The sequence below is a fragment of the Tamandua tetradactyla genome, chromosome 5, assembly GCF_023851605.1.
Source record: "Tamandua tetradactyla isolate mTamTet1 chromosome 5, mTamTet1.pri, whole genome shotgun sequence".
Lineage (NCBI taxonomy): Eukaryota > Metazoa > Chordata > Mammalia > Pilosa > Myrmecophagidae > Tamandua > Tamandua tetradactyla.
The window spans coordinates 113,017,934-113,042,443 of record NC_135331.1 but is presented as its reverse complement, the minus strand read 5'-3'; the positions used below and the strand labels follow the sequence as shown (position 1 = coordinate 113,042,443).

Genomic DNA, 24,510 nt, shown 5'->3' with positions numbered 1-24,510 from the left:
AGGTACATAAGCATGAATATGGACCCTAAGTTAAGGGTAACCATAACAACAAAACAGACTGCATAAATTATAAGCTAGTAAATAAAAAACCACATCTCTCTAATAGAAAACTGGAAAAAAGAGATAAAAAATTACAATAATGGAAAATGTAAAATAATTTGCAGATAGACTCATGCAAATAAGATAATCTTGTACATTAAAAAAGACTCTAAAGGGAAAAAAAAAGTCAGAAAATGTGTGATCAACAAGATATACAATATCAACAAGAAGACTTATAAAGGTGGAAAATAAAAGGAAGAAGAAGATTTATAAATATGGAGACCCAGGGCCTGAGACCCTCCTCCATATTGAGAATAAGTTATTGCATATAACTGCCTAAAGTGACTGGTACAGAAATTAAAGGTCATTAAATCTCCTGTGGGGGGTGGTGGTGGAAAAATGTACTGATGGTATTGTAAATAAAGCATTAAAACTCCCCTCCCTCAATCACTGTTGATAACAAACATCCTGTGTCAAAAGATCCTGCTGAACCTCTGTCCTCACAACCCCACCCCCTTTACAGAGCATTAACTTCCATTTCTCAACCAGCTGCCAAAGGGAAAGAATCTTCTCCTGTTTGTAAGTCCGAATATAGTTGATGTCTAACTCCATGCCTGACATGTTCTTTGGTCTTCAGGCTGTCCCAACCCAAGCCCTCCAAGAGTTGGGTTGAAATAATTGGTGAGCCAGCAAGGAAACCAAAGAGCCACTAGCCATAGGAGGCATGAGTCTTGGGAAGGGAGACTCCATGGAAGAAATTCCAAGTTAGCCTCTATTGTCCCTCCCAGATAAATGGAACCACCACAAGAGTGTGGGGATACCCTGAATACTCCGGGGGGCGGGGGAGGGGTGCTAACTGTTTTGTAACAGGTAGCAGGACAATTATCCATGTGGGAAAACCCAAATTGGCCTCTATCATCCTTGTGAATGGTGATGGCAACAAGAGTATGAAGATGCCCTGAAAACTCCAGAGGGGTTGTGGACTGTTTTGCAACAGATAGCAGGTCAAATAGTGGTGGCCATAGTATGGTCTCTGTTAGGACCCCTGCAAATGGCTACTGAGGCAGAAAAAACAGCAAAATCCACTGCATGACACTTGGATGAGGTATGGGAAGCAAAGGATAAATTAATGTCACCTTTGTATACAGCAGTTCCAAAGATTGCCCCTTTACTAAGGAATTAGTGATAATTATGTTATTATCACTTTGTTTAAAATTTAACTAATGTTTTCTTTAGTATTCCCTTACTTAAGGCTAGTCAACTTGCCTTTGCCTTCACCTGGGAAAGAGAATAAAGGACTTTCACCATGCTCTCACAGGACTACTTACATAGCCGAACCACTTGCCACAGTTTCAAGGCAAAGGATTTGACTAAGTGGAAAAGTCTATTTCACTATATTGATGAAGTCATGTTAACCAGTAACTCTTTTTCAAAACTATAAGAAGTCTCAGGCCCATTGTTAATTCACCTTGAGAATCAGGGATGGGTAATTAATCACGACAGACTGCAGCACCATGGCTGCCCTGTCAAATTCTTAAGCATTGTATGATTGGGTAAGACAAAAATGATTCTTTCTGCAGTACTTGATAAGGTAAAATGCTTTCCTATGCCACATGTTCTAGTCTGTAAAGTACCAGAATGCAAAATACCAAAAAAGGAATGGCTTTTAAAAAGGGGAACTTATTAACTCACAAATTTACAGTTCTAAGGCCATGAAAGTGTCCAAATTAAGGCTCAGCTATAAAAAATGTCCAAATTAAGGCATCCAGGGAAAGATGCCTTCGCTCAAGAAGGCCAACCATATTTAGGGTTTCTCTCTTAGCTGGAAAGGCACTTGGCAACATCTGCTAGCTTTTTCTCCAGGTTTTGTCAATGGCTTCCCCAGGGCTCTGTCTGTTCTGGTGCTTCTGCCAGTTCTGGTGCCTCTAAAACTTTTTCCAAAAATGTTTTCCTCTTAAAGGGCTCCAGTAAGCAACCCCATTTTGAATGGGTGGAGACACATCTCCATTTTAACCATCTAATCAAAAGTTACCACCCACAATTGAGTGGTTCACATCTCAATGGAAACAATAAAAAAGATCCCACCCAGCAATACTTAACTAGGATTAAAGGACATGGCTTTTCTGGGGTAGACAACAAATTCAAACTGGCAAATCACATACTCCAAAACAACTAATGGCTTTGCTGGGGTTGTTAGTGTGTTGGAAACTTTTGTTCCTCACTTAACCCAAATGTATATGTAATTAGAGAAGGTCACATTGGAAATGGGAGGATCTCCAGCAGGCTGCATTTGAAAAGGCAAACAGGGTAATAGCACAGACACAAGCACTGGGGAGCATAGCCCCAGATTTACCCTGTGAATTGGATGTAGTTAGCACTGATATTGGCTTTCGGTGGAGTCAGTGGAAAAGGCAAAGTTCTAGATGAATGTCCCTTGGCTTTTAGCCATAATTATGGAAAGGGGCAGAACTGAGATATAGTCCCCTGGAAAAGCAAATGTGTATTGCATATAATGCCTTATTGCAAGTATAGGGACTGACGCAAAGATAGCAGTCACCACAAAAACAGCCATCCCTATTCAAGGGTGGATAACCAAAATGGCTTCTAAGCCCTGTTCTTGAAGTGCTCAACTGAGTATACTAACCAAATGGAAAGCCTACCTGCTACAGCACAGCATATTAAATACTTAGCCTTCTGAGTGCACAAATGCACAAGATTCTCAGACCAGTGTCCTATATAGAAGATTCAACAACTAAAGTCACTGCACTTGAAATAGCTGTTGAAACACCCATGATAGAAGACATGGGTACCATTCCCAAGTCTGTTTGGTACACTGCTAGGTCTGCTAGTGGGCAGCCTCCCACCTGGACATCTGTGTCAGTACAACCCAGTACTGATACTATATGGTAGGAGGTTGGTGCTATTGAAATCAGTCAATGGGCTGGAGTTAAGAGCAGTTTGGATTTTAATAGCTCAGGAGTCAGGAGACACACTATCTGTACTGATAGTTGGGCTGTTTGCAGAGGCCTTACAACTTGTATGGCAAACTGGAAGCAGCAACAATGGAGAGTCTTAAGTCACCCCTCTGGGGACAAGAATTGTGGAAAAAACATCTGGAACACCTGACAATGATGAAAGTTCCAGCTATCGATCATGATCAGCAGCTAGTGGACATCACTAGAGTGTGCCTTTTGTGCCCCTTGCATCAACCACAGAGGCTATCATACCAGATGGGGCACATCAGCTAGTTACAAATCCTGGTGACCCAGAGGCAAAAGGATTGCATTGGTCCCCTTCTGTACTCAGAGGGGGAGAGGTATGCTTTTACTGCTGTGGACACAGCTGCAGGATTGTTGTTAGCTTTCCCAGCAGGGAAGACAAATCAGAGGGCCACCATCAGATGTCTGGAGAACGTGAGCACTCTGTATGGAACTCCTACACAGAAAACAGTAATTGGGGGACCTCTTTCACTGGGCAGATGGCCTAATCCCAGGCCACAGACCAGGACATCATTAGGATATTCTGTCTGCTCTGTAATTCTACTGGCGTAGGCTTTACTGAAAGAATGAATGGTTTGTTAACAGTTAAAAGATGGTAAGAGGTCTCTGCAACAGTGGACTAAAAACTATCAGACTTTAACTTGTTTGATGCACGCCCATGGCTACAGCCTCTGCTCCTATTGAAATGCTAATAGAAGGAGTGATGCAGCCTCTGAGTATGCAAATTAAAGGGCCAGCTGCTTTACTGCTTAAAAGGGGGAATAATAATAATAATTTGTTGTTTCCTATGCTTTAGACCATACAATCGGGGGAAATGAGGTCCTTTGGCCTTATTGCCTTATTGCTGGTCTCTGCAGCCATGCTGGTTAGAAATTTTAAGCCCATGGGGAATAGGAGTCACCCAAAATATTGTAGTCTGACACAAAAGATGCTTGTTAATTTTATTTTCACCAATCCAGTGCCTCCTATTCCTACAGGAACCTTATATATAACTATATGAACTCTCCTTAAACCTAAACTAACGATTGATGTCATGGTAGAGGACTCCCAAAATTTGCAAAGGGAGAATATCTGTTATTTAAAATCTTTGCATACTGTTCTTCTGCTTAATACCTTGTTGTCAACCAATGGAACTCTAGTATGTATATTATATATCAGCAGGAATTACCCCTCATTGGTCCTCATAAACTCTTTCTTTTTGCCATTACTCCCTATCAAACACCTTTCTACAGTAGGCTTCAGCAGCCACTCATGCCTACATTGTGTCCAATGTTAGGTCTGCACAGACTTGCCATCTTCAGGTGCTACCTGCCTTCCTTGGTCTGTGATCCATGCGAATTGGACTGCATGGAATACCCTGCTAGCCTGGCAGAATTTAATGCATTAGAAAATCTGGAAAAGAATCTTCTCATGTACATGCAGACAGCCCTATGACTTGCTACCTTTTATAATTTCCTTTCTTAACCATACCCGCCTCTCTTTGTAAGGTTGCTATTACTGACGGAGGGACCTTTGCTCTAAACACTTATAAACCCTGGTATTCTCCTTGCTCCCTTTGTGAGCATTAATTTCCATTACCCAACCAGCCACCATCAAGAAAGCATCTTCTCCTGTTTGTAAGTCCCAATAAAATTCATGTCTAACTCCATGCCTGACAGGTACTTTGGTCTTCAGGCTGCCCTGACTCAAGCCCTCCAAGAAATGGGTTGGAATGATAAGTTCAATATGAACTGAAATAAAACTGGGGGAAATCTTATCTTAAAATAGGAAATTTGAAAAAACTTTTATAAGGGACAAACAAAGACATTATATACCTGCAAAAAAAAAAATCAATGAATAAAAAGATATGACCATCTTGACATACAACTAATAATACAGCCTCAAAGTATTAAGGTTTTCCAGCAGTTGATCTCTAATGCTTTGAGGGTCAAGAGCGGCCTTACACTTCATTTGATGCCTCTAAAAAGTTAAGAAAATGTTGAGCGCCCAATGTGAGCCAAATAAATATTTGCATACAATTTGAGGAAGGGCCCAACTTTTTTTTCCCAAATGAGATTTTCTTTTGATTCATAGACTTTATGGGCCACATGTATAAATGAGGGCAAATGGAGAACATTATTTAATGGCTTTAAATGAAATGTCTGAACTACACTGTAATCAATCACACTTAAGTAAACAAAAAATTTAGCAATCTGTAAGAATTTCATGTTTATGTAACTGAGAAATTAAGAATTAGCAAATGATTATGATTACTGAATCATTATATAGATGTTTTTCTTTCTATATTTTAGAATAGGTAGAAGTTAATACCTTAAATTACCGAAACTCAACTAGTCTCACCCTTGTTTATATTTACCATTATAATGGTCATTTTAGCCTGTCTCAGCCTTCTGTATAGTCCCTATTGTAATGGTCATTGCAGTCTAGTCTCAGCCCTGTTTCCAGTTTTTATTGTAATGGTAACAACTCCATCCCCCATGTCTGAATCCATAAAAACCCTGAACTCCTTAGACTCTGAGTGACAGAATTTTGGGTTGATATGCCATCTAATCTCCTTCTTCCTGCACAGCATTAAATTCTCTCTATGAAACTCTGGTGTCATAGATTGGCTCTTATGTGCATAGGGAAGAGAGCCCTGCATTTGTTCTATATCTTTTAGTGAAAGGCGTAAAATGGTGGTCATATTAAGCAAAATGAAGCAAGGGAGGAAAATGTCTCTCTGAAGTTTCAGAATAAGAGACTCTTTGACTGTGTTAATCCACATGGTATATGTGGCTTTCATTGCAACCGAGTATGTAAAATGAATTATAAAATAACTTTTAAAACCAAGACAAAGAATTTGCTTGAACTATATAAAAAATAGTATTTTTTGTATATAAAAAATATATTAAAATAACTATATGAAATTGATGTTTTTATAGGTTAAGAACTGTTGAATAATGGCAATTTCCTATATTTCAAACTAATAGAAGAGACATTTTTAAAAGATAAGTAAGAGGGATAGACCAGCAACCCTGCCTAAAGATAAAGAAAATGCATATTTTAAAGACTCACTTTGCAATGATGAAATGGTTCCATCAGTGTTCTTTGTATTTCAGAGGTAACTCAAGGTGGTGGTTATAGCTGGTCCCTTTAGAGAACACTGCTCTTAACTCTTATCCCTGAATTCCTCCACACCCACCTGAACTCCCACCTCCACCCTAGCCCTTAGCCTGGGATTGACTGACTGATAAGGGATATAAAATTCAACCCTTTTGCCTCAAGCTTGGATAACTTTTCCATTTATGCTTCAGAGCTGTCTCCCAGGGAGTTGAGCTAAGGCTAGTCTTGACTGGACACCATATTTGCTCAGCTTCATTCCTTTCCCTGCAGGATATTTTCTGAAGAGCACACCCTCAATAAATCAGGAACATCTGAACCTCTGTCTCAGGCTCCACTTCTCAGGATCCTGATCTAAACTACCAAGTGATAAGAAGAGCAAGGTGGTGGCAGAGTACCAACAAATACAAGGAACTCATTTTTTTTCTTGGTGCTCACATTTGAACAAGATGCAAACTGATGATAGCTCGTTTTCTCTAGTCCCTATAAAACACAAGCATGTTATTTTACAAGAGCTTTAAAAATTATCTTTTTCCAAGTATGCTTTTCTCTCTAAAAATGCCACCTATCCAGCCTCTTATCACACATCTCTTTCCAATTAGCAATTCTTAATTTTTAAAGCTATTTTGTTAAAAGCATTTCAATGAAAAATTCCAAAGCCAGGTATTGTATGTTCAATACCACCCATAAAATGATCTCAGGAACAGGTCTGCATCACTAAGATTAAGTTAAAAAAAAAAAAGGAATTAAGAATAAGAAATTGATTTTTCTTCGTTTCCTGGAAGAAATTTAAAAGTCAATTGTTTAGAGCTAAATCAAATCTATTTCAAGAATGATGACTGGCAATTAGGTAACCTGATACAGGCTCAGATTCAAACAGCAGCCTGTCAGTAAGGCATCTATGGTGTTGAATGCTCTTCTTGCCCTCTGGTGGAGAATCTGGTAGAGAAAGTAAATATGATTGATACTTTATTTTGCAGAACTGCTTCTCTTAAAATACTTGCTCCTTGGCATTCATTTTTAATGCTAAATTAATCTGCATCTAGCCATTTTGAACACAATTTTTTTTTCAAACATATTACACAAATTCATCCATCTTGAAAACAATTTGGCACATGCAAATAGTGCCTATGCTTTGGTTTCCTGAAAAATCTCAAAACATTAAAAACCCATTTGGAGTTTAAGTTTTTATTCCTATTCCATCCACCTCAAAGGTTTTCTCTTCTACAGTATCTTAATAGTTATCCAATTCCCATTATCTCTAAAGTTGTTAGAAAAGTTTAGAATTGATAGGAAATAAATTATCTTGGTTCATTCACACCGAAGGATTTCTAATTATGTTTACAGTTGAAACACAAATACATTATTTACGAGGAGGCTAGAAGGAGATTTTGACTCCAAAATTCAAGATGACTTTTTTTTCAGTAAATGGAGCTGCCTCAGTACATTTTTTTGTCAGTGTTTTAGATGTGTGTGTGTGTGTGTGTGTGTGTGTGTGTGTGTATTCTCTTAACCATTAATCTTTGGAACTGTGGCTGCTAAAAGAATTTTGAAGTACGTGTAACCAAGACGTTTAGGGGATGATCATGATAACTGAATCATGATACAGATACTTCTTTTTACCTTCTGATACATTAGTTTTGATAGAGGGAAATACGTGACATCTCTGAATGGGAATCCCACTGCTTTGATCTCGGATAATGACTGTATATCCTTTATTTTGTGCCCTTGTGGTTGTAAAACCTTGCTTATAATCACAAAGGCAATCCCTAATGCTAATGGAGGGACTTGAATCAGCTCAGAACTAACCATTGACTTGTTCTTACTAGCTTGGCTCTAGCACAGTTAAGTTCACATTTGTACATTGTTTCTGCCCCTATTGCGATGGTACCTCCATCTCCCCTCCTTTCTGCTCATTCTTGTTCCTGAGATGGAAATAACTCCATCTCCCATCATCCTGCTTATATTTATTATTATAATATATTAAAATGGTAGCAATTCCATTCCCACCTTGTTTCCACTTACACCTGCTATTGAAATGGTAATGATTCCATCTCCTCTTGTTTGAATCCATAAAAACCTTGAATTCCTTAGACAGATTTTTAGGTGGATAGGCCATCTGATCTCCTGCTTTACCTTGAGCAATATAAACTCTTTCTCTCTTTGAAACCCTGGTGTCTCAGGAATTGGTCATTTGAGCACATCGGGCAAAGAACCTACTGCTTTTGTCCGGTAACATGAAGATGAGATGTGAGAAGCATTGTATAGCTTATGATAAACCCAGACTTAGCCAATTACTAAAGCTGGAAGCTTGGGTGTGTCATTTTGCATGTTTAGCCTCCAGTTTCCTCACTTGTAAACTGAAGGAAGTTGGACAGCCTCAGTGGTCTGTTCCAGTCCTGAATTCCTGGCAGTGTGGGTGACCACATGGAAGCCTGTGATTCCAGGGTGATGGTGGTGGTGAAAGTGATGATTATGTTTCATTGATTATTTTGCTCTCTTAAGTATGGTTATACTCGGTGCCAGTTTTTGAGCTGATTCTGTGGAATATCGAACCAATTATTTAAGCTTGCTGAACCTCCATTAATGTATAAAATAAAGGGAATAAAACCTACTTTAAATGGTCCTCCTGAAATTTAAATAAAATAAGCATCATGTTTACTTGCTTGTTTGTCTTACTCTTTCTAGATATTAGTTTCTTCCTTACAAAATTTGAGTGATCCCTCAACTTTTCTCCTGTTTTCTTCTGCCCAAGAATGTAGAAGTTGTCTTACCAGTTTTACTTGCTCATGTCACACCACACTTTCTGATTCTAATTGCTCCTTCAATTCTCTGACCTACTTTCATTTTCTCAAGCTTGCCCTCTCCTTTCCTTTCTGCCTTGAAATCTTCCCCCATGCTGTTCCCACTGACTGGAATGCCCAGCCTGTCCTCAACCTTTGCTTTTTTTCAGATCTCAGATCAAACATCTTTTCCTCATTAAGTCTTTCCTGCTTCATCCCACTGTTATATGTACTACCTGAATACCTTCTGCATGGCAGTTGTCACAATAATCATTAAATAATGAATTCTGTCCTTATTTGTATAATTTCTGCCCTTCCTATGTACAAAATAAGTACCTGGGGAAGGCCCTTGCTTTCTACAGAGGTGCTTGCTTTCCAGGGCATGCCCGGAACAGATACAGTGCTGACCACTTAATGCATACCCAATAAATCTTTGTGAAATGCATAAAAATTGTGCTTTGTCAACAACCAGGCTCCAGGGTTCCTAGATTTCATATTGGAAGACAAGAAACATTAAAGTCTAACCTATTTGGTATTAGTAATAGAGAATATAGGTTATTAATTAGGCAAGGTGTTTGTAACCTTGAGCCAAATCACATAACTTAGTGTTTGTTTTCTCATTTTGAAGGGGTGAACATCTATAAGCTACTTTTCTCAAAGGAGTGTTGCTTTGTTCTTGAAATATATCCATAAAAGGTTTTTCACTCTGTTAGATCTAAATATTTACAGCTTACATTAGAAAAACAAATTCTTTCAAAGCCCCCTCTGCCTTTGAAGTAGTAGGTAAAGGATTACTTTAGATTGTCCCTTTTCTACCTAAGATAAAATCGGCTTTAATTTCTGCTGATTGAATTCTGCTAAAATATCAGAAAAAAACTTCAGAAAAGAAAATTCCTTTCAGAGGATCTACTAAAAATTTTAAATCTTGTTTGGAGATAAGCCTATTATATTAGTTTTTCAATTTGTTTACTGAATTTCTATAGATTTTCAGAGTCATTTATCTGAGTAGTAATTCACTTATAATTAGTTAAGATGCTTTCAACACTGTTAGCAATATAAACTTTAAAAATGCACTGAATTTGAAAATAAAGAAGCGATAGGAAAGGAGGAAAAGAAAGTGGATGCCGGAAGTCAACACTGTAGGAAAGGAAGCCGGGGAAGCAGGCTAAAGCTCAGTTGTAGAGGTGTCCTTCCACCCCCCCATCCTGGACAGGAAGTTTTCTTTCCTTCCTCACGTGGTACTCTGCCACCATGAAATCTCTACAGAGTAGGAATGCCAACACCTAATATTCTGTGATATCAAAGCAAAATCAGATAAAGTCCAGCTCCCCAGAGAAACTGGCTATTTGCTTGTTTTTTACTTCACCATATTCCTTAAACTGTGTATTTCCCATTTATAATCAATCTTGCTAGGTAGGTTCCCTTACTATTCTGATAACCCACCTTTATCTTATTATAAGTGGAGTAATCCTTTCTAGAGAAAAGAGAGAGATAATGGATGGAGATGAGCTAGAAACACCTCCATTTTGCTCACTCTCTTCCTACTTTTTCATTGCAGACAAGTTATATTTCATCTTTATTCTTATCTACAATCTCAAGAGCAGCTGCTTGGAAAAAAGGCTGCTAATACAAACTGATCAGTAAACATTCTGTTGACATACCATAAAGATAAAAGATATTTCAAGTAATATGCTTCAGCTTCCGCAGCAAAAACATGATTCTAATACAAAGGATTGTTGAATTTTTTAAAACCGCTTTTTATAATAAAGGCACTTTAATTTCTTAAAAAGTAAATCATAAGAAAGTACATTTTGGCAGCTGTGGTATTTTTTCAAAGAGAAATGACTTTTAATAATTAAAATAGTGCACAGTAAAAAAAACTATGTACCTTCTGATTTAAAAAGTCCATGAGTCCTAGATGTGCAAACACTCAAGCTCAATTGTAAATGTTACAACCCCACATGGGGATGATTTTGATTAAGAACTCAACCAATATATTATAACTTTCTTTAATAATAATAATAAAAAAATCCTGTGACCTAAGTTAACAAATCCTCAACTTCTCAGTTGTGCTTCCTTTTATTTTTGGAAGGTTTTATGAGAAAAAAAATCGATTATAATCAAGCACTTATAAACTTAGGGGTATAAAGAGTTTTCCTTTTTTATGATGAAGTTTATTTCCTTGCTGAAGCATTGGAGAATTTAAAAGAAAAAGATGAAGAGTTTTTTATGAGGTAAAAACCTGGAGATAATGGAGTCCAGTAGACTCCGGAAGTTCTGAGATTATAGGTCTTGAGTGGGGCTCACGAATTTGCATTTTCTAAAGCTCCCTGAATATTCTTATGAAATCAGTTAGTTTGGTTCCTGAGCTAGAGTATTGGAAACAAATTCAAGGCCCTTCTAGTACAGATAAGGAAACAGAAACAGAGTGAAGTATGTGGCACAATAGCATTTATGTATATTAAACTGTGTACACATGTGTTTCGGTAGCCATGTTTCATGAAGATGATTGTATAATGATACAGCTTTCACAACGTGACTGTGTCTGTGAAAATCTTGTGTCTGATGCCCTTTTTATCTACCTTATCAACAGACGAGTAAAACATATGGAATAAAAATAAATAATAGGGGGAACAAGTGTTAAAATAAATTTAGATTGAAATGCTAGTGATCAATGAAAGGGAGGGGTAAGGGGCATGGTATGTATGAATTTTTTTCTATTTTCTTTTTACTTCTTTTTCTGAATAGATGCAAATGTTCCAAGAAATGATCGTGATGATGAATATGCAACTATGTGATGATATTGTGAATTACTGATTATATATGTAGAACGGAACAATCAAAAGTTAAAAATGTTTGCGTTTGGCGTTTTTTGGTATTTAAAAAAAATAAAAATTAATTTAAAAATGTGCATACAAAATAAAATAATAATGCAACTTTTGAAAACAAATGTACAGATATCCATCAATATCTTAAAACAGTTGCTTACGGGTGGAATAGAAATGGGAGTGAGAAATGAGAATTAAAGGGACTTCATATGATGAAAGCATTGAAGGAATGAATAAATAGGTTGTAATCAAGGAAAAAAAGACATTTTTAAGTGAGAATTATGTCCTACCAGTTATAGGGGTGAATTATTTCTTCACCTTCATGAACCAAAACTCTACTAATAATAGCAAGCAGGCTGTAAAACATAAAATAGTATTCAAGTAAGAATGTACAGGTTTTACTTACACATATCACTCGATCCTGGTAAAAATCTTATGATAAGAGATTCAGTTTTTACTGCTCTTTTAGAGGTAAGGAAGATGGAGCAAGAGTGTGAATAATTTTGTCAAATATAGGCATAAAACAATTCATAGATTCAACAAAATAATATCAGCAACCGATGTTGTCTTCAAAGTACAGTCTGCAGATGAATTTGTAACTTATTTTCATTATATGTAGGGTGACTCCATTCCGGATCAGACCAGGACAATTCCGATAATGAGAGGGGGAGACTAAAAATAACTGAAAGCATATTTATTGACTAAAATGTTCTATTGCATTAGTAGGACTATATAATATTTCTTTTCAAACAACTCAAAAAGAATTTTCTAAAATTTAGAATACCACACATTCATATACTTTAAAAAAATATTTCAGACAAATCAGGACACGTGATCATACTACATAGGAATACGCATTTTTGTCTCTAAGTGAGAGGTCTCAGGTTGGCCCTGACCTCTAGCAATAATTAGGGCAGTATGGGACTCTGCAACTCAGAGTGCGATTCGTCAGGGCTGAGAGGGATTCCGGGGAAGAATAGAGGTAGAATTGATTTCTTGTTCCTGAAGTGAAAGCTTTAATGGAAAGACTTTTTTTGAGAGGCTGCCCCTAGAGATAAGCACTGACATAAACTGAAACTGCTAGGAAAAGCTACATTAGAACTCACCCTTGCATAGGTATATAACAGAAAATCAACAATACTTCTCTCTTTCAAGGGACAGAAGCAGACTTGACATAGAATGGTGTATGGTCACAAACAAGGTACAAGGGTAATGTATTTTTTTGACAACTGCAAGTGAAACAGAATAGCTGCATGGTCACAAACTGTGCTCCAAAATAATAGTTGTTTTTTTTTTAAAAAAAACCTGAAGGTGAAGATATCTTCTAGATGGCTGTGAAATTTTTCCTGGGGCTTCAAAGCTGTGTCTCTGTACTATTCTTGCTTGTAAAACTTCTCAAGCTCTCACTGCAAATAAAGCCTTCCTGCATAGGAAATCCTAGCCTTGCTCCTGCCAGCAGATCAGAAAAGTCATTCTGAGTGTGAAGGCTTAGTCCTCGGGCTGCGTTCCTATTCTACTCATAGACTGGTCATATTTTTGCTGTTATTGTTGTTTGCCAGTGCAAACCGGTGGAATAGAGGCCCAAGAGAGAAAGGGTAAGAGAGAACTTCCCATCTACACGGTGTAATTATGGTAAGCACAATTACAAAAGGGAAAAAAGCAATAGGGATAAGAAAAGAGGAAAAAGTGTATTAAACTGAGTACTTAAATTGAAACGTGAAAGTAGGCCAGAAGAATTAGAATTGAGGATTGAGTTGAAAAGACAAGACCTCAGTGATTATGAGAGAAAAAGATGGGAGAACTGAAGAAGAAGTGAGAGAAAGAAATATAAGCTATAGGGAGCAATAAAGTTCTACTCTGCTTTATTTGCATATTATTTTCCTTACCTCAAGGCCAAGAAAGTAGCTGAGCCTCCTTTGCCAACATAATAGTGGTGCCCAGGAATAATAATCTTTCTAAATGAAAGGAAGTCTCAAAAATAGAGGATGGACTCTACTCGATCTTAACCTAAACATGAACAGATGTTTGTACATGGTATTTTATTAACTTTAAAGATAAAAAAAAAAATCTTAATACATTGCAAAATTGAGGAAAAATGACATAATGACTAGGGATAGGATAAAATTTTAGGATAGCAATCCCATATACCCAGCCACACATTTTCTTCTTCTCTTGTTCTTACAGCACTATGTGAGTAAGCGTGGTCTTGAGGGATGTATAATATCTCATAAATAGAGAAAATACTCAAGGTGTTTTTTTTTTTTTTTTTGGTGGGAGATGCATAGTTCAAGAATCGAACCTGGGTTTTCTGCATGGAAGAGCATTTTACCACTGAACCACTCAGGCACCCTAACTCAAGGTTTTAATATATAGAACCCTGGACTTCAAATTGAGGTCACAAGTATTGTATATATAATAAAAATCACTGACCCACCTATGTCATCTAAGCCCTTAATATTGAAGTGCCAACCTCCAGACTTCAAAATAACTGCTTCTGCTTCTATTTCCTTGACCTGAATGCTCTTTCTGGAGAGAAGAGTGCTCCAGGCACAGCCGCAATCTTCAATTAATGAATAACAGGGCTTGGTATAATAAAACCCTGCTCCCTCTCACCCACCCTCGGATAGCCTAACTCTGAGTTATGTCTTCTACACTGGTTCTCACAGTTCCCAAGGAAGACAAAGCTGCTGTCACCCAAAGTGGAAATTTGTTTGATAACACACCCTTTATTGGGTGTGTTCCTTCCTCTCTCAATTCCCTATTCCCCAACTACTGTTTCTAGAACCACCTCTCAAGCTCCTCTTAAGTGAGTCATGTCAAGGAAACCCAAACTAAGATACATGTGAAGATCTAAAAATGCTTATCTGATCTAGAGAATAAATATTCCTGAAGTTAGGGGTAGGGAAGAACGCAAGACTGTTAGGTATTAATGTATGTGTTAATTGTGCGTTGATGTATGTCACATCAGCGGAGTGGACCTGTGCTTCCATTCTTGGGACTCTGGAGTTCTCTATGGCCAAGGCGACAAGAACAGAAGAAAACAGGAGGATATAGATGTAGGGAGTCTGTGCTGATGGTTCTGAGATAGCCTCACAGAGTTTGCCTTCTTCCAGCATGCAGGTTGACAACTGTTTCCCATACATCTATAGAGGCATGGAACAAGCTCAACTGAAGCCATCAGAGGCATGTGTGCAGTTTATGAAAAAGAGGATACAAGGAATGTATTATATGGAATAATGGGAGGCAGCCAGACAGGAATACCAAAGTCCAGCAGATACCAGAGTCCACATATAGCAGAAGAAGACTAGATGCCTTCTGCCTCTGCCTCTGCCACCTTCCTCCTCACATATGCTTCCCATGCCAAGGCACTCCATAAGCCCCCTGGAAATTGGACATAGCCCTCAACAAGAAGGAGATCCTCAATTGACTGAGAGTATTCCAAATATATGGACAGGTCCACAAAATTGATTCAAAATTAATCAAGTATCTTAGACTCCTAGTGAATAAGTTGTGTCATTTTAGGACTTGTTCATCATTAACACACATTTATCACTATACTTATAACGTGTAAAATGCTATATTAAGTGTGTCTCACTAAGGTAAGCACAACTTAAAAATACAAGATAACCTATAATATGTATCAGATAAATGGCACAGATAAAGATTAAAGAAATTGAAAGAAGTAAAAACATCAGTTTGAATTCTGGGACCTGGGGAAAATTCACAGAGAAAGAAGAAAATGGTCCTAAAGTTTGAGAATGGTTTGCATAAGTAGAGAGGAAAGCATGAAGCTTTTTTCTATGGGGAGAATACATGAACAAGATGACAGTAAGAAATTCCCCAGGCATGCCTGGAGAAAAATAAGTGTAGCATTTTAAGTAAAGTCGAATAATGAAAATACAGCAGACTTAACAAAAGAAAAGCCCATTCAGCTTGGTAAAAAAAAAAAAAAAAAAAAAACATAACTGATGACTCAAGTTGCGAGTTTGGGGGATGGGAACTGTAGTATTAATGACAGAAGGAGGGAAACCAGACTAGAACTTTTGAGGGAAAATGAAAGATGACTTTGAGATGACAACATGACATTCTACAGGAAATGATAAGTAAGCAGCTGAAGGTATGAAACTTAATCTCAGTAGGGAATGCAGAACTAGAAATGTGGATTTGATAATTATTGGTACCAAGGTAATCATCAAAGCTTGTATATGAGATAAAATATCTGAAACAGAGGCAATTTGAGAACAGAGATCAGAGGAGGAAGTATCTACAAAGCAAAGAAGGAGCAGCCAGGGAGTAGAAATGAACTTATGATTCCAAAAGCCAAGTGAAGACAGAAATTCAAGAGGGAATGATCAACAGTGTCAATTGCTAAGGAGGGATAAAAGAGATGAAGGACTGAGAAAATTCAGCTGAGTTTGCTGACAAGTAGTTTACCTTTAAGAGGCAATTTTGGTAGAGTGGTAGAAGTGAAAGTCAGAATGCTTTCAAGAATGTCTTAAAGAGTGAGTTTGTAGAGAGGGAATAGAGATAATGGCTATTTATCACCTCCAGAGAAGGACAGTCTTAAAAATGCTAGAAGTATATCAGCAATATACAGAAAAATGAGAGGGGGAGTGTTTATTTTGGTTTTTGAGGTTTCTGCATACAAAAGGGAAGGACCCAGTGGAGAAAGAAAGTCTAAAGATTCCAAAGAGGAAGGGGCATGATAATCCATAATAATAAGATCTATTTTGTGGTTCTTGTTATATGCCAGGTTCTGTATTAAGTTCTCTACATATGTGAGAACATCAGGTCCTCATAATACCCTGTTAAACATGATATTTATGATTAAATATCATCCTTATTTTACAGATAAGTCAGTGGAGGCACACAGAAGTTAAATCATTTGCCTAAAACCACCAACTAGAAGAGATGGGGCCAAAAAAAAAAAATGAACTCACAGACTGAGTACAGACACCAGGCTTTTATCCATTGCATGATATTACTTTTAAGAATTAAAAGGGGAAGTAAGAGGAAGGGCTTCATTCACGAGATTGGTGGAAATGGGAAGGTGAATATAATAATGTATTTCAAGATAAGAAGGAAAGTACATGAAAATCATAATATATGATATGACATCGTATGATAAGAGTTATATCTTAAAAGTAAGAAAAGAGGACAGGAATTGGGGTAAGGACTTAAGATATGAGGAATTAGGCAAAGATTTAGAAAAGGGAAGTGCACACAGGAGATCCAACAGAAAAAAGAATAAAACTTATAAAACAGCTTCTGAAGTTGAGGAGGAGCAGCCATGCATTAGTAAATCAAGACAATACAATTCAGTGTGGTTCTCCAGGGGACGTCCGGGGAGATTTGGGTTTGGGGATGAGCCCATCAGGTAAAGTTATATGGTCAGGCCTAAGAATGACTTTAGGGTATTAGATAGAAGCTAATTTAAATGTCAGATTTTGTTTGACAATTCCAGGCAAGAAGCTATTTCAAGCAAAAAAAGCCAAGCCTAAAAAACTTAGTTTGCCATTTGCCCAATACCTGCCATGCGAGGTTTGTAAACATAGATAACAGATAGGATAATTCATATGTGCCAGGAGGATCATTTGAAATACAGACTAAGCAACTGAGATCTTCCATCAAGAAATGTCATCTTACTACATTCTTCTTAATTGGAGTGGGGGGGTGAGGATCTGAATAGCTCTTTGATCAGTATCAATAAAAATTGGACCCTGAGAGATAAAATTTATTATGAAGATTATGTAGATTGAAAATAGTTGTCCAATTTCAGATAGCATTGATATATTGCCCTTTACAGACTGACCAAGCAAAGGCTAAAATACAGATGAAATACTGACTCTATCCTTTCTAACCAGTTTCAGAAAATACCACCAAAATATCAAAAGAATGAGCTATGTAATGTAATTGATATCTACAAAATCATAACCCTAGCACAGATCACAATTTCTAAGAAAATAATTAAATTATTTTCAGAATTATTAATTCTATTAAGTAGGTGGATTTCATAGATGTTGGCAAGTATGAAATCAGGAAGATTTTCAAATAATATAAAGTCATTCTTAAATATTATACTTTTCCAGAAATACTTTGTTTATCTAGACCAAGAGTAAGAAACAACCAAAGGTCAGAGAAATGTCACCCTGAGCTTTTGCCAAAAATATTTTATTGGCAGAAAAAGGATATATTAAAAGTTGTTTCATTCAGGACTGATCATTTAGTCATGATAGATATTATTAAATATAAAAAGTAAATTGTTCCTCATAGAGTAGTGTCCAATATTTAGATTATTGCTCATGTTTAGACTGCATTTATGAAAATTTTCTTAAAAAAATTTCAGGGCCTACCTAAGGAATATTATTCTACTACATTCTGTGCCATAAACTTTGGATTGCTTTCCAAATATTTAGATATGTTTCATTAAATACAGAGAATTTCCTAAATAAATGTTTTTAAACAAGAGCATGAATTTTACAGAAAGATTTGACTACAGGTTGGGTTTGCCCAGTTAGTTCTTTTAGGAAATTTTCAGTTATGATACTCTGTACCAGCAAGCAAAGACTTGTGACTATTCTTGCAGGAGCAAAGTAACTTATATTTGAGGACCATGTGACATCGGCTGCTTACTTTTAATAGAACATTTATGACGATATTCCAAAGCCATGTATAAATAATTTTTTCACTTGCATTATTCTCTCTTATACATGTTTATTACAGGTACTGCATATTTCATAATTTTTTTACATATCCCTTTATTATACATTATAAGGCAGATAGGCACATTTTTTACAATAAAAAGTTAATTTTACATTATAGACACTTGAAGAATTCTAAGTTTTTCTAGGCCATTGTCTGCAATTAAAAATGCCTCATCATCAAGCCATTGTAATTTTTGTTTGTTTGTTTGTTTTTAAAAAGGGGAATTTATTAAGTTTCAAGTTTACAGTTCTGAGGCCATGAAAATGTCAAATTAAGGCAAGGCAATGAAAATGTTCGAATTAAGGCACCAACAGGACTTTACCTTCACTCAGGAAAAACCGATGAAGTTCTGGGTTTCTCTCAGCTGGAAGGGCACATGGTCAAGTCTGCTGGCTTTTTCTCATGGCTTCTTGTTTCATGAAGCTCCCCCAGGGGCGTTTTCCTTCTTCATCTCTAAAAGTCTCTAGCTGTGTGGGCTCTGTTGGTTCTGGTGGCTCTTAAGCTTTTTCCAAAATGGTTCCCTCTAAAAGGGCTCCAGTAAGCAACCCTACCTTGAATGGGTGGTGGCAAATCTCCATAGAAGCCACCTAATCAAAAGTTACCAAAGTTACCATCCACAATTAGGTGGGTCACATTTCTAAGGAACAATCAAAAAGATTCCACCCAGCAATACTGAATGAGGATTAAAGGACATGGCTTTTCTGGGGTGCATAATAGCTTCAAATCATCACAAACATATATACAAAAAAGCAATACATTTCAAACCACATCACAACAATTGTTGTAGAATAGATTTCACAGTTTGGTATGGGTTACAATTTCACAATTTTAGGTTTTTCCTTCTAGTTGCTCTAAGACACTGAAGACTATAAGAAATATCAATATAATGATTCAGCAGTCATACTCATTTGTTAAAATCTATCTTTTCTATTATAATTCTACTTTCTCCTGTGATCTTTCTCCCAACCTTTAGTGTTATTTGGGCTATGCCCATTATAACTTTTTCACGTAGGATGAGGCTGTCAATAATATGGGTTTCTGGAAAGTTATCATAGTACATGGAACCTTTGCAGAATCTCAGGTAAAGCCCTAGGTATTTTGGGTTGGCAGGAATGGTTTTGGTGGGGGGTTGGAAAACTATGATAGGAGCAACATCTAGCTGAAGCTTGCATAAGAGTAGCCTCCAGAGTAGCCTCCTGATTCTATCTGAACTGTCTCAGCCACTGACACCTTATTTGTTACAGTTCTTTTCCACCTTTTGGTCAGGATGGCATTGTCAATCCCACAGTGCCAAGGCCAGGCTCCTCACTGGGAGTCATATCCCATGACATCAGGGAGACTTTCACCCCTGGATATTATCTCCCACATAGACAGGAGGGTAATGATTTTACTTGCAGAGCTGGGCTTAGAGAGAGAGGCCACATCTGAGCAACAAAAGAGATCATCTGGAAGTAACTCTTAGGCTAAGCTTCTCTGTTACATAAATAAGCTTCACAATAGCAAACCTCAAAATCAAGGGCTTGGCCTATTGACTTGGGAGACCCTAATGTTTGAGACAATATCAGGGGTTTCCCTGGTGGTAAAGTTTAATAGTTCCATATTTTTTCTCCCACTCCTCAAGGGACTTTTCATTACATTCTTATTATCTGCTTAACATACTCTGGGGTGTATCCAGGCATTAAATTAAGCTATACAGAATTACAGGCCCTCATTCCCATCAAAGAGGCCGACTTTACAAGCTTTAACATGTTCCAGCAGAGTTTAGGGGACCAAGAAAGTCTTAATATAAGTCCTAAGTATAAAGAGGAAAAAAAAAAGGATAAATCATATCAGAAGCCATTTATATTTTCTTAGGTCATGAGAACCCCTGACCCTTCTCCACTTCTGTGCTCAAGGATACACTTAGCAGAGAAAAATCACTCAGATGAGCTGAACTAGGTCCACTTTGTCATTGTGAAGGACAATAATTGAATAAGACTCTCTGCTTTCCTGAAAACTGTTACATTTTAGAGACAGCCATGATAGACTTCAACAATTTATGTAACTTGCATTCACTTGTGAGAAGATATGGCCCAAGATCCAAAAACTGAAATTTCGGTTATGTAGTAGCCCAGTACCTGGGCATTTTCCTAGAATTCTGTGAAGCTCAAACACAGCAGGCTGCATGACCTAGGGCAGTTTTAGGCAAAGTTTAGCTGGCCTCCCTAAGGGGCAAAGAAGGTACAGATAGTCAATACATGCAATAATAATAATAATAATAATAATAATAATAATAATAATAATGAAAAAAAGCACTCTTTCTGTGTAGGATGTTAGTCTAAAGTTCTGTGTTTACTGTTATTTCTTTCTACAAGAGCTCTCTTAGCTCTGAGCCTTCACTGTTTTTTCCCAGGGTTACCTCTGCAGGAGGTTGCACCCAGAGAGACAAATATTAAGAACCCTGTGGCAACATGAACATGCACCATCTTGGCTCAGTGCCTTGCCTATGGCCACTGTAAAAACCCTCCCTTCCTCTCTAATCCATGCTGGGAGCTACTTTCAATCTCCACATGGCCCCCTCTGGAGCTCCTGAACAAAGAGCACCAATAAAATTCATGTCTCAGTCTGTGCCTGGCATTTTCTTTGGTCTTTTGGCTGAATGCTATACTCTGCCTCGGCCTGTTTTGCAGCTGGCTTTTTGTTCATGGTAGGATTCCATTCCTGTTTGTCCAGATCTACGGACACAAAATTATCCACCTTCTGCTTCAGGTTTTGGTAAACTGGCTTGGTATCCAACTCCACCAGGCAGTCCCGGCGGAAGCTATCCAACAGACCCTGGCTCTGGAGGGGTCCAGGAGGAGGGCGATGAGCTGCGGGTCACTGCGGTGCCAGCAGGGCCAGGTCTGATGGGGTCACCCTTGCTGAGGTCGAGCCCGCCTCACTGCCACCCACACCGCCATCTGCCATGGCTACAGCCCAAGGCTCGGAAGGAGACCATCACATACGGGGGCTTCTTTTCAGGGCCGCAGGGCCTGGGTCGGGCCGAGGTGGCCAGAGAAGAAGGTGAGTCCCAAGGAGGTGAGAGAAAGGGCAGAGGCAGCGGGATGGGAGACAGACGGGAGTGCCAGCAGCACAAACACCTCACACCATACCTGGCATGTACCATTGTGATTTTTTTTTTTAATTTTTATTGATAAAACCAAAAAACATACAAAGACTAACATTCTTAACATCTGAACATTCCATACTTGGTATGCAATCAGTGGCTCACAATATCATCACATAGTTGTGTACTCATCACCATGATCATTTCTTAGAACATTTGCATCACTCCAGAAAAAGAAATGAAAAGAAAATACTCATACATACCATACCCCTTACCCCTCCCTCTCATTGACCACTAGTATTTCCCTCTACCCAATTTATTTTAATATTTGTTCCTCCTATTATTTATTAAAGCTATTGTAATTTAAAGAAGCTTATCAAGAACACTGAACCAAAAAAAAAAAAAAAAAAAGAACACTGAACCAAGAAGTTATGGCACCTTGTAAGCTTTTGGAAAATTTCTTTGTATTTTCACCTTGGGATTGGTACATGAAACAATAAGTAACACAAATCAGGAAATGGCTTTGAAAGCATAGATACAGTTTTAGGATCTCCCAATTGTAATTATTACCTTCTCATTAGGCAATGGGTTTAAAGCGAATTTACTTAGACTTAATATATGTTACCTCCACATTTAAGTTTTAAAAATTATGAATAAAGGAGATTCGCAGCACAGAATACTTCCCATTTAAGCAGTGAATTCTCACCTTATTATATGCGTTGTGACTGAACAGGGTATGGGAATTCTCCTGTTTATCACTCAGTGAGAAGGAGGACAAATGACTGAATGGTCCTGGGGTAAAACAGTCAGCATGTAAGAGGGTCTGTGGATGCAGCAGGGATTTAGCAGGAGGATAGAGTTTACTCTGATATAAAGGATGGAGAGAAACAGTCTTGTGAGGGATTGTCACATCCTGAGAAGAAGAAAGGCATAAAGAGTATGTTAGTGGACAAAAGTAAGACACACTTGGAATTACCTCTAAATATTACAGAAGTTAGGTCAGAATCTCTTGGTAATAAGAAGAAAAACTCTCCTCATATATGGGCTCCTCACAAGACTCTGTTTTCATAGTGTATTATCTGTCTCTTTTGGTATTTCTTTTTAGTTTCCATCCCTCATACAGTGTCTTCTGCAAAATAAAACAAAGAGCTTGCAGCGTGTCCCTCACAAGGTTCTAAGTTAATTATTTTTTAAAATATTGAGGGGAGAAATGTTTCCAGGAAAGGAAAAATCCCATCCTGAAGGGGGCGGAATAGAAAATTCTTCACTGGAATTGATAACATTGGAAATTCATTTAAGGATGCTTATGGTTTTGTCGAGAAGAAATTGGGGAAGGAAAGTGAGAAAGGCACTGCAGAGAATGTGACCAGAGGGACAAAGTGCTGGCTTAGCTCACGTCACAGTGAGCTGCCCCATGGGCTGAGTGCGTACAAGGGAGCAGCAAGAGGTGAGTCTGAAAGAATGAATGAGCTTTTGAGTTCCAGGCACTGTGCTGCTACAACAAGAAAATGGCAGTGAAGCAAGTAGTTGAGTTCAACTATAGGAGAGGTAGTGAGATCTTAATTGGAGTGGGTCTGTGAAATGGAAAGAGGATGAATGCGAAGGACTCTGAGCAAGTAGGAGCTAATTAAATGAGGCAATGAATTATGTGAATGGAGCAAAGAATGGTGCCTTTGCAAAAAGGGCCTACCTACATGTGTATATCTCTGAAAGAAAAGAGATACACTTTTTTTTGCAGATATATAAATACCTCTTACATTTCTGAAATTTTTATAAGAAAGTTTATAGTAAGATAAACTGACAATAATCATCTACCATAAAACCTCTTAGGAAATGAACCTTATGACAGGAAACCTGTTTTATTCATCTTCGTGTCCTCAGGGCCAAGAACAATTCTCAATGCATTAATGCTTTTATTAATGACCTAAGGACTATTTTTCCTGTTTAATGATATGGTATTAGATCTGTTCTTCTTTTACAGCCTTTCTTTCCTGATACTGTGTTCTTTCTCTTTTTTTAATGAGAGATGACTGCAATATTTTCTGTGGGTTGGTTTTTAACTAACATATGCTGAATGATTTATGAAAATAAGTCCATCATGTCAGCACACAGGTTATTTTTTTCCATCCTAATTATAAAATTTATTTTCTTCTCACTTTTATCATATCCTCTAAATGAGCGAAAGCAAGCTATTTAGTGACAAGAACGGAGGTATGCCGAGGCATTTTCCTCTATCACCAAACTCCTTGAAATTGTCATTTAAACATCTTATAATATGGTGAAACATTCCAAATTTATAAAGAAAAATTCTAATACTAATGCTGTATTTCCTAGGAGTTCTGTTATGCATGCTTTTCTCCTACTCCATAAGCAGTGAAGGAATACATTTGACTTTGTGTGCAACTGAAATTTAGTACGCAATGATACACATTGCTCAAAATGGCATTTGCCTAACAGGTAAATTCAGCTTCTAAAATTGTGTGATTACTATTACGATTATTGTTTATATAAGCTGAATGCATTTTGGTAAAGCCATAAATTTTAAAACCACTGCTTGGTTTTCTAAAATTTATGCTGAATGCATTCACTGTATCAGATGTACCATTTATTATATCTCTAATCAATGGGTTCAAACTTTACTAAAATTCTTTATTTGGGAAATCTTAAGCAATTTATGTAAAATAAACACTTAAGCAGGTTAAAGTGTTTATTTTACATAATGAGCAAATACAAACATACATTTTCCCGTTTTTATACTTTTGTTTCTTTGTGTCATCCATGCCTATATGAGCAGTGGCATAGTCTGTCTAGATTATTTTACAGTTTTCTTTTTTTCTAATAAAGTCATTGTCCATTTTCTGAGGATTTTTTAGTTTAAAATAGTTCAAATCATAAGTCACATATCTGGTGAACTGGGCATATGCAATAGGCTGAAGGAACAGCCAGCCAAGTGGGCCCTCACTTGTCCTTTA

At 37.5% G+C, this 24,510-nt stretch overlaps 1 protein-coding gene across 17 annotated transcripts in view; it reads right to left on the bottom strand.

Moving 5' to 3' along the window:
• The window catches only part of MLIP (muscular LMNA interacting protein), a 285,799-nt gene that overhangs the window by 25,535 nt on the left and 235,754 nt on the right, over positions 1 to 24,510 (bottom strand). For 14 of the 17 annotated variants that reach the window (XR_013176178.1, XM_077162113.1, XM_077162114.1 and 11 more), the window contains one exon: positions 22,245 to 22,451. The exons of the other annotated variants lie outside the window; for them this stretch is intronic. Coding sequence is in view for 13 of the 14 variants with exons in the window: in XM_077162113.1 (XP_077018228.1) it covers positions 22,245 to 22,451 (207 nt within the window). In the remaining variant the exon portion in view is untranslated. The remainder of the gene's footprint in view (positions 1 to 22,244; positions 22,452 to 24,510) is intronic. 17 annotated transcript variants of the gene reach the window in all.